This window comes from Capsicum annuum, chromosome 6 (assembly GCF_002878395.1).
Source record: "Capsicum annuum cultivar UCD-10X-F1 chromosome 6, UCD10Xv1.1, whole genome shotgun sequence".
Lineage (NCBI taxonomy): Eukaryota > Viridiplantae > Streptophyta > Magnoliopsida > Solanales > Solanaceae > Capsicum > Capsicum annuum.
Window position 1 is genome coordinate 155531544 of NC_061116.1, and position 13071 is coordinate 155544614.

Here is a 13071-nt window from a genome sequence, read left to right on the forward strand (position 1 = left end):
CTTACATACCACCTGTGATTCCAACTTCACTACCACCTCATTCTCCAGCCTCACGTCATTAAACTTGCATTCCAAATACTCTGTCTTGCTCCTACTCAACCTGAACCCTTTAGACTCAAGAATTTGTCTCCACACCTCTAATTTATCATTCACATCCCCCGCGTCTCATCAATCAAAACTACATCATCTGCAAAAAGCATACACTAAGGCACCTCTTCTTGAATACGCCGCATCAATACATCCATCACTAAAGCAAACAAAAAGGGACTAAGAGTAGATCCCTGATGCAATCCTGTCAAGACAATGAAATGTCCTGAGTCTCCTCTCGCCGTCCTCACCTGAGTTTTAGCTCCATCATACATGTCCTTAATTGCTCTGATATATGCTACCGGGACTCCACTCACCTCCAAGCATCTCCAAAGCACCTTTCTGGAGACTTTGTCGTATGCCTTCTCCAAGTCGATAAACACCATGTGCAGGTCCTTTTTCCTTTCCCTATACTGTTCCATCAGCCTCCGTACCAGGTGAATTGCCTCCGTCGTCGAGCAACCAGGCATAAATCCAAACTGGTTCTCCAAAATAGACACTATCCGTCTCAGCCTCACCTTGACCACTCTCCCCCAAATCTTCATAGAGTGACTCAATAGCTTAATACCCCTATAGTTATTGCAACTCTGAATGTCACTCTTCTTCTTATAAAGAGGGATCATAATATATTCGCATTGACAAATGGTATAAAACATTTTTTTTCTGGGATGGGGTAAATAAATTTTCATTAAAATGGGCAGCGCCCCCATACAAGAGGTATACCCCAAAAAATAGAAAACCAACAATAGGAGATGGTTTTCTACAGACACCCAATCTTCTATACAACAAGGAACCTCGCGTATGCCCCAAAAAGAAACAAGGGACAAGAAACTACTCATGTTTACAAAAGTCATCTCTACCTCAAAAACTCTCCTATTTGTCTCTCCAAACAACGCACATCGGTGCAAGTGGGGCATCACTCCAAGACATTCTCCTTCTCCCACATTCCCAGCTAAACATCAACCTTTTGACAATACCTGACATCACACAATAAATTCCAAACTATGTGAGGATTTCCCACCATAACCTCGAAGCAACCCGACAATGAATCAGGAGGTTCTACATTTTCTTATACAGAAAGCACCAACAAAATTACTCCTGTTGCTAGCCAAGTGAAGAAACACAGCTTCCTCGGTATCTCTTGGCACCGCATTATGCGGAAAAGCAACCTCTCCCTAATTGATAGCTTTTCATACAAGTCTTGGCGGAGAAGATACCATTGTTCCCCACCCCTACCACCATATTTCATGGCTAACTTGTGGGGCACTTTATTTGTGAAGTAAATCAATCAAGCTTTCGAACTCTGTCACCTTCCACCTAAGTTGCTCGGACTCTCCAAAAATGTTACCGCACCCGTGTCGAATCCTTCAAACACACACTATTTTTGGAGGATCCCACATACACCCCCATCGACATTTTTGATGAGTACGAGCAACATCTCCCCCTCTTGGAATTCCTTCTAAAGCTCAGGTCCCAAAAAACATCTCCATCCCGTAGCTTTCGAACTCTTTGAATTGTGGATTCCTTTTGTCAAGAAATTCTGAGTATATTTGGGAACAATACCTTTGAAGTATAGTCCCCACACCACCTATGCTCCCAAATACATATCCCCCCTCCCACACCACCTATGCTCCCAAATACATACCCCCCCCCCCCCCCCCATCCCTCTACCCTAAAAGGCACATTGTTGCTAAACTCCTTCCATCCCATTAAATTGTTCCTCCATAATCCGCATCTATAGGGAATAGTGACGCCTTTAATTCTTCAATCCCCTTCCAAGACCCCATATTTTTCCGCTATGACCTCTCACCAAAAAGCATCTTCTTAGTCCCAACTCTTCATAACCATTTCCCTGATAATGCTTTATTGAAAACCTTCAAATCTTTAACTCCTAATCCACCCAACAACTTAGGCGGTGTAACCGTTTCCCAGTGCACCAAATGGTATAGAACATGCGTAGCGTGAGAAAAGGCATCATTCATTTGATTGTTCTATCTATCATATATATGTGTGTCCTGGATGTTAAATAGCTTTTTATACCTTTGTTTTAGTAGCTTTAAGTTAAATAACAAAGAACCAGGAATACATGAGCAGCATGCATATTGCATTTTCATCTTTGGAATTCTACACATGACAGGACAGTGTGCAGCTACAGCTCTTTCTTCTAACACGTGAAGCATCTGTTTTTGCAAAGCCATCCTTCAAACTTAGCCAGTAAACTAGTTCATCTTCCCATTAAAGGGGTAAATTGTTTCGACAAAAATAATCAACGGCAGTAAAGTTTGCTATGATCTTCTTGTATTGCTGTCTTTGAGATTTTTGTGGTTGTGTTTTATTCCTCAAATTTCTGAATTGTGTAGATATCAATAGTTTAGAAACATGAAGGTTTTATTTTCCTGTTCTTCTATTCTCGAAAAATTTTGCTGCTAATTTTACAAATTGTCTTTGATTTCTCATTGTTCCATTGAAGGCCTTTCAACCTGGTTCTTTTCTTAGTGTATGCTATTGATTTCTATTTGTTTTTTTTTTTTAAATATTGTGCAGTCATGTTTGTTTTTATTTTCTAACTCATCCTTGTAATTGAATTGTTACAACAGTGGTTTAGTGTACAAATTTTAATAATAAGAACCAGGTTCTGATCCCCTACCAAATTTCTTACCGCTAATTGTTTGTGTGAACCTAAGTTGCTTGAACTCCGGTGCGGGTGTCGGACACGGGTGTGGATCCAAGTGTCGGATCCTTTGTGATCGAATTTTTGAGATTCGGGGAGATGGATCTGGATACGGATACGGGTGCGGGGACTCGGCAAAAAAAATTAAAAATTTATACATATAGTTCAAAATTGACGAGTATTTTAAAACTAGTAAAAAATGAGAATATTAATATGTTCAATATATACTTACGCTAAATTTAGTTTCATAAAAAAAATGTGTGCTTGCAAAGCATATACATTAATCTTTAATTTATAATTAAATAATTATAATATTTATCCTTACTTTATAAACTCTAATTAATATACAATGCTTATTTCATTTAATCAAAATAAATATAAATTATTTATTCTTAATAATAAATAATCAAAGATGCAGCTATTTAATATGGAAAGCTTATCTCATTTAATTAAAAAAATTATAATGTTTATTCTTAATAACAAATAATGAACGTGGTAGCTATTAAAGGAGTGTAGGTCAATTAGAAAACAAATAGTGTTAGGTGACTGAACAGTTGTCTTCTTCATCTTTTCCTCTGCTTCGTCTTCTCTCCTCCATCTTCTTCATCCCCAACTACATGTTTTGCATATCTTTTTTTTTTTCAATACAATACAATATCACGATGCGCACAATCTAGTTGTCCACCACGGCACCGACAATTCTCGGCTTCAAAAACCTGAAACATCGTGAACAATACCTTCAACAGCTACTCGAGCAACAAAATTTACCAAGAAAAAAGCTTCAAAAGAGGCAGAAGGACTGGCATAAATTACTATGTAGCAGCAGAATTGAAGGTATTTTGTTTCCGAGCTATTCAAATCTTTACCTTGAGATATCAATTTTTAAATTTTTCTCCGAATTGTTGGTCAACACACCCGATCTCGTTTGACTAGATCCGACACAGATCCCACACCCTTACCCGTGTCAGTGTCGTGTCGACACGGGTGCGGCACCGAAATTGCCGAGTTCGAGCAACTTAGGTGTGAACCAGGCATTAACCTGGAATTACTTGGTACTCCCTATATAAATGAAAAATGATTTTTCTGCATTGATTGACATACTTGTGGCATTTTCTATTTGCGAGATCTCCATACTATGATATACCTAAGGAATAGGTTAACCAAGGTGTTATGTCACAATCTTGAATTGCTGGGCATGTGACCAAAATTTAAATGCAGGACGCTGTCAAACATACAGTGCGAAAGTTTCTGGAATATGTGATGGAGAATCATCGTGTTAGTAGGGAACCTGCAACAATTTTACAGGCTTTCCAGTTATCTCTGGTTAGTATCTTTCTGCCTCCTATCCTATCTGCTTGGATCCTTCTAAAATATTTTATTTTTGTTAGTGGATTTGTTCTTTTCTTCATTGAACATCTTAAATTCCAATAGAAAATTATCAAGTCATAGATTAAAAAATAAAAAAAACCGGATTCCTAATTATCTTTTTTGATAAATTTCATTTTTTTGGATCAAGTAAATTTTTTTATTGATAATAACAAGGCCATCTTGGCCGTATACAAGGGTATATCAAAAAAAGGCAAGACCTACAAAATATGGTTCTCTCCAAAAGACACCCAATCCTCTATACAAACAGGAACTATATGGGTGCACCAAAAGAAAATAATGGACTGGAGACTACTTCTAGATGAGCAAAGCTCATAAAGCTCATCTCCACCGTTTCAAAAGCTCTCCTATTTTTCTCTTTCCAAATGATCCATATTAGAGCGTGAGGAGTAACCTTCCACGCCTTTTGCCTTTTTCTTCTAGCTCCGCTCCTCCAACTGAACATCAACTCCTTCACAGATCTTGGCATCACCCAGGAAATGCCAAACCATTCGAAGATATTCCCCATAACCTCGTGGCTAATTTTCAATGTAATAGAATATGATCCACCTCACCCATCTCCTTGCAAAGGAAGCACCAACTCAAGCATACGACCTTTCCTTTTCTAGGATTCTCCACCGTCAAGATTACTCCTCTAGTAGCTAACCACATGAAAAATCCCAACTCAAGCATACGACATTTCCTTTTGTAGGATTCTCCATCGTCAAGATACTCCTCTAGTAGATAACCACATGAAAAAGCTCACTTTTCTGGCACCTTAGGTATCCAAACAGAACCAACTGGGAATCTCTCATCCCCCTAACCAAAAACTTCTCGTAAAAGGACTTAACAAAGAACACTTTGTTATTCCCCAACTCCCAAATCAAAGTATTAGATCTGTTGATTGGTTCACAGTGATTTTGAAGTAAAGCCAACAGTCTCTGAAGCTCAGACACCTCCCAATCTTGGAAATTCCTTCTTAAGCTCAAATCCCAAAAAGTCTCATCCCCTTGTGCCCCCCTAATTGTTGAACAGGCAGCTCCTTCGGCAAGAAACCCTAAACAAACTTGGGAATTCATCCTTAAGCACCAAGCCCACACACCCTTTTTGCCCCCAAAACTATCTCCACTCCCTTCCCCAACCTTAAACCCAATAGTATCACGAAAATCTTCCCACCCCTTCATAATGTTCCTCCACACACCACACACCACACACCACACCTGGAAGGCAAAGTTATCCTATTTGTTCTCCATCCCCCTTCCGTTTCTCCATATTTATCCACGATCACCCCTCTCCATAAAGCTTCTCCCTCCACCCCAAGTCTCTGCAACCATTTGCCCAAGAGAGCTTTGTTAAAAACCTTCAAATCCTTAACCCCAAGACTTCCACACTGTTTAGGATATGTCATGGTCTCCCATCTAACTAAGTGAAACATTTTTGCCCCATCCGCAGCATCCCGAAGAAAATTTTTTGCCACCTTTCCAACTTCCCTATAACAACATTGGGAGCATTGAATAGGGACATGGAATAAACAAGGATACTCGATAAAGTGCTCTTAATAAACACTTCCTTCCTTCCTTTGGAAAAGTATCTTTTCTGCCAACCTGCTAACCTCTTCTCTAACCTCTGAATGACCGGATTTCGGACATCAATATCCTTGTTCGCTGCGCCTAGAGGTTAATTAAGGTAGGTAGTAGGAAGAGACCCTACCCTACATTGCAATACCTGGGCAAGCAATAATGTTATCCACAACACCAACCGGTATGATCTCACTTTTTTTTTTTGAGGTTAAATTTAAGCCCTACACCACCTGGAACCAGGTTAACATTTGTCCGAGGTAGTCCAGCTGAAGCCCATCTGTATCTCACGGCACCAAAATATCATCTGCAAATAAGATATGAGAAATTGACATGGAACCAACGCCGCCAACCGCAGCCTTGAATCCCATAATAAATCCACCTAGAACCACACTGTCCATCATCCTACTCAATGCTACCAAAAGAAAATAATGGATCGGAGACTACTACTCAATGAGCAGGGCTCATCTCCACCCCTTCAAAAGCTCTCCTATTTCTTTCTTTCCAAATGACCCACATTAGAGCTAGAGAAGTAACATTCCACGCCTTTTGCCTTTTTCTTCTAGCTCCGCTCCTCCAACTGGACATCAACTCCTCCACAGATCTTGGTATCACCCAAGAATCGCCAAACCATTCGAGGATATCCAAGTTTCTGGAATATGTTTTAATAAATTTCATGTAGCTCAAAATTCCTATATTAGGTGCCTGCTATTAAAATAAAGCCGATAGGAAGTTTTGCGTCTTATTCTTCTACTTTCACTCGGTATTAGAGTTTCTATGATCTTAGTAAAAATCTAAGTAGCTTCTTGGAGGCTGCTCAACTAAAGTTTTCCTTTACCTTTTTAGTTTTACAATTTTTTGTATGTTTGATGTTTGTTTCAGTGACACCACATCTCTCTGTGTCTGTCTTGTGTGTACTTAATTCCACCTAAATCTGAAAAGCCACATTTATGGCTTGTGCTTCTATTGTCCACTTGGACATATCAGTCCAGTTTAGCTGATCTGTCATTTTGACATCCTAAATTTGTCTAGTCTTCACTCTATATCAACTAACCTGTTGAGTCAATAGTATATATTTCTTTTTCGTATTGCCAATGTCATTGTTAAATCATTCCCAATTCAATACGATGGTTTGTGAGATCTGATTAATCTGGTACTATGCATGTTCTCAAATTCAATCATCTCTTGTAGATCCTGGTAACCCTATAGAATATAATCTGATGGCAAGGTTAAGTCTTATTTGATTAGGATGTAGTAGTATTAAATTATTCACTAAATTACCATTCAACTTTATCTTATACATTTGGGAGTTGTTTAGTTGGATCACTAAGATGGTATAAATCCCGCTTAGAACTCCACCTTAGAATGCAATGTTTGATTACCCTTTGAAACTTGCATTAAATTCAGCTTTGTATAATACATGATTTGGCCACTCAAGGTTGTGGCCAAGTAGTCAAATGAAGTGGCTTAAGAACCATGAAGTCTCAGGCACAAAACCCAAAGCACTAGGCAGTTTTGGGAAGGTAACAAGTAACCCATGGAATTAGTCTAGGTGGCATAAGCTGACCAGGTCACCACGATTATGAAAAAAATAAAAAATTAGTACACTGTTGGGTTGGATTTGTTGTCTCCTGCATAACTAATAGGCATAAGTTATATAGGAATCTATTTATTATTTTATGCGGAAAGAAGTTGGAATAGGAATACGGGGATTAGTAAGACAGATTAAAACTCAAGGTTGTGGCCAAGTGGTCAAATGAAATGGTTCAAGAACCATGAACTTAAGATCAAATCCCAAGGCAAAAACCCTCGGTCGGGAACGTAACAAGTAATCCGTGTAATTAGTCTAGGTGGCACAAGCTGACCAGGTCACCCCGATTTTGAAAGAAAAAGAAAATAGTACATGTTCAGTTGGATTCGTTGTTTCCTGCATAACTAATAGGCATAAGTTATATAGGAATTTATTTATTATTTTATGCAGAAAGAAGTTGGAGTAGGAATATGGGGATTAGTAATACAGATTAAAACACAACTACAATGACCAAAATAACCTACATCTATTTAACTATTTCTTTTTCTTAAAATAAACAATACATATCTTAATCCCCGCATAACAAAATCTGCATTTTTAATGCATGCACCTCGTCTCTAAACGACCCTTAGTGTGCTTCTTGATTCGAGGGAACATCTTTACTGTAACTGTGATTCTTCTTATTTGACATTCTGTGAATTCTCAGTGTTGGGTTGCAGCTTCAATCTTAAAGCAAAAGATTGACAAAGAGGACACATTCTTGCTAGCAAAGCAGCACTTACAGTTTGGATGCACTGAGGAGGAGGCGAACAATGTCTGTCTGAAGATCCGTTCCTTGAAAAAGTTGTTCCTGCAGCGGTTGGATCAAAATGATAATGCTTCAAGTTCTTCTAAGTGTTCTTTATTAGCTGCAAGATCCGTTGCAGAAGAGCCATCAACAGGAGGCATGTCACAGAATGTAGAATCTCCCCAGCTTAATGTGCAAAAGGAAATGGAAGAAAGATTTCAAGGTGAAAGATTATACAAGGAATGCACTGTGACACCTAAAGAGGAACTTGTGGATATTGAAAGGGAAAATTTCATTAAGGAGGTTCAGTGTAGATGTGAGAGGCGAATGTCAAACCTGCTACAAAAGCAAAAGGAGGAAATAGAAGAGTTTCAGAAAATATGGGAAAAGAAGAAGGAAGAGCTTGAGCAGGATTACAGATTGCAGTTTGCTGTTCTTCGGTCTATATTTGGTCAGAATGCTGCAACAAAGGATAGACAAAAAACATTGGAAACTGAATATTCAAAAAAAATGCAAGAGCTCAAATGCCACAAGGATCAGAAGCTTAAAGAGCTTAAGGTAGAACACTCTGCTATGGAGAACAAGGAAATGCAAAAGGCGGCTTCATGGTTAGCCAAAGCAAATTCCTTTAGGGGTATTGGATCTGATCCGATAGATGGCATAGGGTGCTCTCAGGAAACTGTAAATGTCTCACTCAATTCTCCCTGGATTGTTTGCCCTGTGTCTGGACATCTTGTTGAGGAACTGAATGCAGGTAATATTTTGGATAACATGCGTTCTGATGTACCTGCATCTACTTCTGATGAGTCAGATATTCTTCCTATTGAATCTACAAATGTTTTAACAACTCCAGCAACGAAGGACGTAGCTGGGGTCAAGCCTGGTGACAGAGGATTGGTTGCTGTATCCAAGCGGTCTAATGAAGTATGTGATCCAGATGCACCTGCATCTACCTCTGATGAGTCGAATATTCTTCATATTGGAACAACAAATGTTTTAACGATGCCAGCAATGGAGGAACAAGTTGAGATCGTGTCCATGGCTGGAGTGTTGGATGCTAAATCAAATCAGCTAGAGCGTAATGAAGGAGGTGATTTAGGTGGTAGTTCAGAGGGAATTGGAGCACTGGGTGCTAGATCCAAGCAGCCTGATGAAGTAGGTGATCCAGATCTACCAGCATTCGATGAGTCTAATATTCCTCCTGTTGAAACATCAAATGTTTTAACAATGCCAGCAATGGAGAAGCAACTTGAGATCCCTTCTGCGGCTGCTACATCCAACCAGCCTAATGAAGTAGGTGATTTAGGTGGTAGTTCAGAGGAAGTTGGAGCACTGGGTGCTAGTTCCAAGCATGCTACTGGAGTAGGTGATCCAGATGTACCTGCATCTACTTCCAATGTGTCAAACATTCTTCCCGTTGAAACTTCAAATGTTTTAATTATGCCAGCAACAGAGGAGCAAGTTGAGATTGCCTCTAGCACTGGAGCATTGGTTGCTGGATCCAAGCAGCCTAATGAAGTGGGTGATTCAGGTGGCAGTTCAGAGGAAATTGTTTCTGTGTCTCCTCTGCCTCCTGAAGAACATACTGAGGTTCTATTAGAGGATCCAACTAGAGAGCATTTGTTGGAGGTATCTGGGATGGGTTCTGATGTAGTTCCGGGGAACGATAATTCAGAAGTTAATAATGTTACTGAAGAATTGAATGCAGAACATGATAGTCTGGAAAATATTTCACATTTGCAAAATGATGAAGATAACCCGAGAGATGCTGTTAGACCCACCGATACAAACCAAATTTCTCCTCTGGAATTGGTAGTTGACTTTCCTTCGGTAGCAGCAGTTTGTTCTGATGATGGTGGTTCTTTACCTCAAAATCAAGTAAGTGGTCTGTCTTCCAAATTTATGTGGTGCTTGTATTGTGTTATTGTGTAGAATATCTGGATTCAGAATCTGGGCACAGGTGTATACACTCTCCCTAGGAAAATTAATAAAAAATGTACCAAATTGCAAAGACATGTTCTGTTTAGATCGATTGAGAGAGTGATTGGCAAGTTACCTCTTAGTTTTTTTTCTTCCAATTGTAAAACAGATAATTTGGACTATTTTGTTTGGTGACTTGCAGTTCTACCCTCCAAAAAATTTATATGAATTTTTCCTGATATATTGTGGAAAAATATTATCTGTTCTGTTATTGATGGTTTTGCACTGAAACTGGATCAGCTAAATCAGTATGAATGTTTCCAGTCTTCAGGATATAATGGAACACTCACTCATGAGATGCCATACCCAGAAAATCGGAGTGGAACACAGGTTGAAGTTGATGCTGGGCAGTATGGAGCCAACAGTTCAGAAGCTGTGTTAATTAGTAGTTCTGAGCAACAGCAGCCAGCTTCTGATGGTTTATCACTTGCTGCTCATGAGCCACCGAGCGACATTAGACATGAAATCCATAATGGTGAAAGAAACTTAACACCAAACCTTGGGTATTCTTGTCATTTGGACGGGGAGACGATGGAACCTTTACAGACAGGTGGTAATTCCGAAGAGCGTCCATCTGTCGATGTTGAGATGTCACCTCTGAGCTGTGAAATGACTAATTTCTCAGAAGTCAGAAGAGTGAATCCTCGACCCATTCCAGAACAGGGTGCGTCTTCCCATAATATTGGAACTCCAGTTCAAGTGCCAGGTTCCGCTGAGCTTCCTAATCAAGCAGTCCTGCAACATAATACTAATGCTGCCGTTGTTCAAGGACCCAGGAACAGATCAGTTCATCCAGACCATCAGATGGCCACTTGGAATTCAACTCTTCCTTTCAATGCTGATCCTCTGCATAAAGATTGGGAAAGGATACATAAAGAAAAAGAACAAGGCACCAAGATTCTTGAGGACATGGTTAATTCCAATTTCGTTCTTCGTTATTCTTTGCTCCTAGTCCTTTATTTCTTAAAGTTCTCTTGTTTTAACAGAAATTGCGTCTGAGATCTGATTGTCAGAAGGAGGTAGAGGAAATGATTGCACAAATCCATAAGAAATATGATCATAAGCTTCAGGAGGCTGATGCAGAGTTTCTTCGGAAGAAGAAAGAACTTGATGTGAATCAGAACAAAGTTCTCATGAATAAACTTTTAGCAGATGCTTTCAGATGCAAGTGCATGAATCTCAAACCTTCGGGGCTTCCAGGCATGCGTCAAGGTATGTAACCAATGTTGGTTATGGATTTCCAAGGAGTGGTTAGTTTTTCTTATCATAATTTTAAACTGACAGTTGCGTCCAGATTTTACTTAAAGAGTATATTTTTAATTTCCTTATTGGAGTCTTTCATTACATATATTATCAGGGTAACAGAAAGATGGTGTTAGTGTTTGCAACTTTGCTAGGTTATACAAGTCAGGCATTTCCTAGGAGCGGTTGACTTTTCTTATCATAATTTTGAACTGACGGTTGCGTCCAGATTTTACTTACGAGTACATTTTTAATTCCCTTATTTGAGTCTCCCGTTACATATATTATCAGGTTAATAGAAAGATGGTGTTAGTTTTTGCAACTTTGCTAGGTTATACAAGTCAGGCTGGTCATATCTCAAGTAAAAATTGTCTTTTCTCGTGTACTGAAGTATTATTGTTCTTTGTAGTTGTGCCTTCTAGTTATTTGCAGCATCTACGTCAGGTATCCCAGCAGCCTAATTTGAGGTCTTCTCCTGCGACTGCTTCGTCTTCAGCTAGCCAGCAAAGTTTGGTCCTAGCTTGTTTGAGAGCTTCCCCTGTCACTAGTTTGTCCTCAGCTGACCAACCACAGGTTAGACAGGAGACTTCTGTCCCCTCTAGCCGTTCAGTACATTCTGGTGGGATTTCTCAGCCTACCATAAGAGGTGCACCTGTTACTGGGTTGTCTTTAGCTGGCCAACCTGTACCTACTCAGCAGACAGCTGCTGTTAGTCGTTCAAAAGCACATTCTGCAGGAACTCCTAGCAGGCCACCTCTCATTAGTGCAATTACCCCTTCCACTGGTAATATTAGGATAGCTGGCGAGATCCGTGCTCCAGCTCCCCATCTTCAGCCTTTCCGGAGTCCTCCATCCATGTCTACTAGCAGCAGCTCCTCAACCCTTGCTCAGAGTATGCAAAATCATCAGCAATCCACTAACACGGCTGCATCATCACCCTTACTTCCGCAACTAGCTTCTCTACGAACATCATCCCCATCCCCATCCCAACCTCCACAAAATCAGATACCTACGCCATTGGTTCCGCAGTTAGCTGTAGATCTTTCTAGTTCTCGGAATGCGGCTACGCAGCATGACTTTGGTGGGTTGCCTGCAGTAAGAAGTCCATCTATCTCTGCTCAGGAACTGCTTTTTAATGTGGAGAATCAACCTCATGCAAAGAGGCCTAGCATTATGCCACCTTTACCAGATGTGGGCTCTGACTTTGATTTATTGGACCTATCTGAATTTCAAACACTGGATGGTGTACAGGGAGTTTCTACCTCTTCAGCTGGAGCTACTAATGTAACTGACGTTGTCTGTGTGTCTGATGATGACTGACCTGTTGACAATGAAGTGTTATTTGTTGTCCATGGGTCAGCTGTATCATGTGTTTGTAAAAATGAATTTAAAAAAAGATAAGAAAAGAAGAGAAGGGTAAGAGGAGGGAAGCTTGACAAGATTAAATAGGGTTGCATGTCCCCTCTCTCCCTCCCCCATTCTTTTCCTCTGGAATTCCATGAATGCAGCTGTAATTCATTAATCTTTATATTATAATAGGACACAATATCATCTGTTCATGTGTTTTCTTATTTGTTTTCTATGTCGATGTTTGGTTTACACATACTAAGAGGCATTTGATTGATGCTTGAGTTGGACTTGGAAAAAAATGAGTATTTTAACTTGAAGTTAAAAGGTATGTTTGTGAGAGCTGAAATTGTGGTTGGACTTGAACTACACTTAAAAATTGAAGATTTTTGTGAACCCGTGTTTCACATGAAATACACATTCAGGCTAATCACTTTTAAGTATTGAAATTCTAATTCCGTCCCAAGATTCTGGAGCTGCGGGG

The 13071-nt window shown here is 39.7% G+C and overlaps 1 protein-coding gene across 6 annotated transcripts in view; it reads left to right on the plus strand.

The window, feature by feature from the left end:
- LOC107873159 (helicase protein MOM1) overlaps positions 1-12799 on the plus strand; it is a 41497-nt gene extending 28698 nt beyond the window's left edge. For 5 of the 6 annotated variants that reach the window (XM_016719902.2, XM_016719905.2, XM_016719903.2 and 2 more), the window contains 5 exons: positions 3977-4081; positions 7938-9896; positions 10263-10910; positions 10985-11210; positions 11650-12799. In XM_016719902.2, the coding sequence (XP_016575388.2) occupies positions 3977-4081; positions 7938-9896; positions 10263-10910; positions 10985-11210; positions 11650-12560 (3849 nt within the window). In that variant the 3' untranslated portion in view covers positions 12561-12799. The remainder of the gene's footprint in view (positions 1-3976; positions 4082-7937; positions 9897-10262; positions 10911-10984; positions 11211-11649) is intronic. The other variant, XM_016719906.2, reaches the window with a different exon arrangement.
- Positions 12800-13071: the final 272 nt, after the last annotated feature.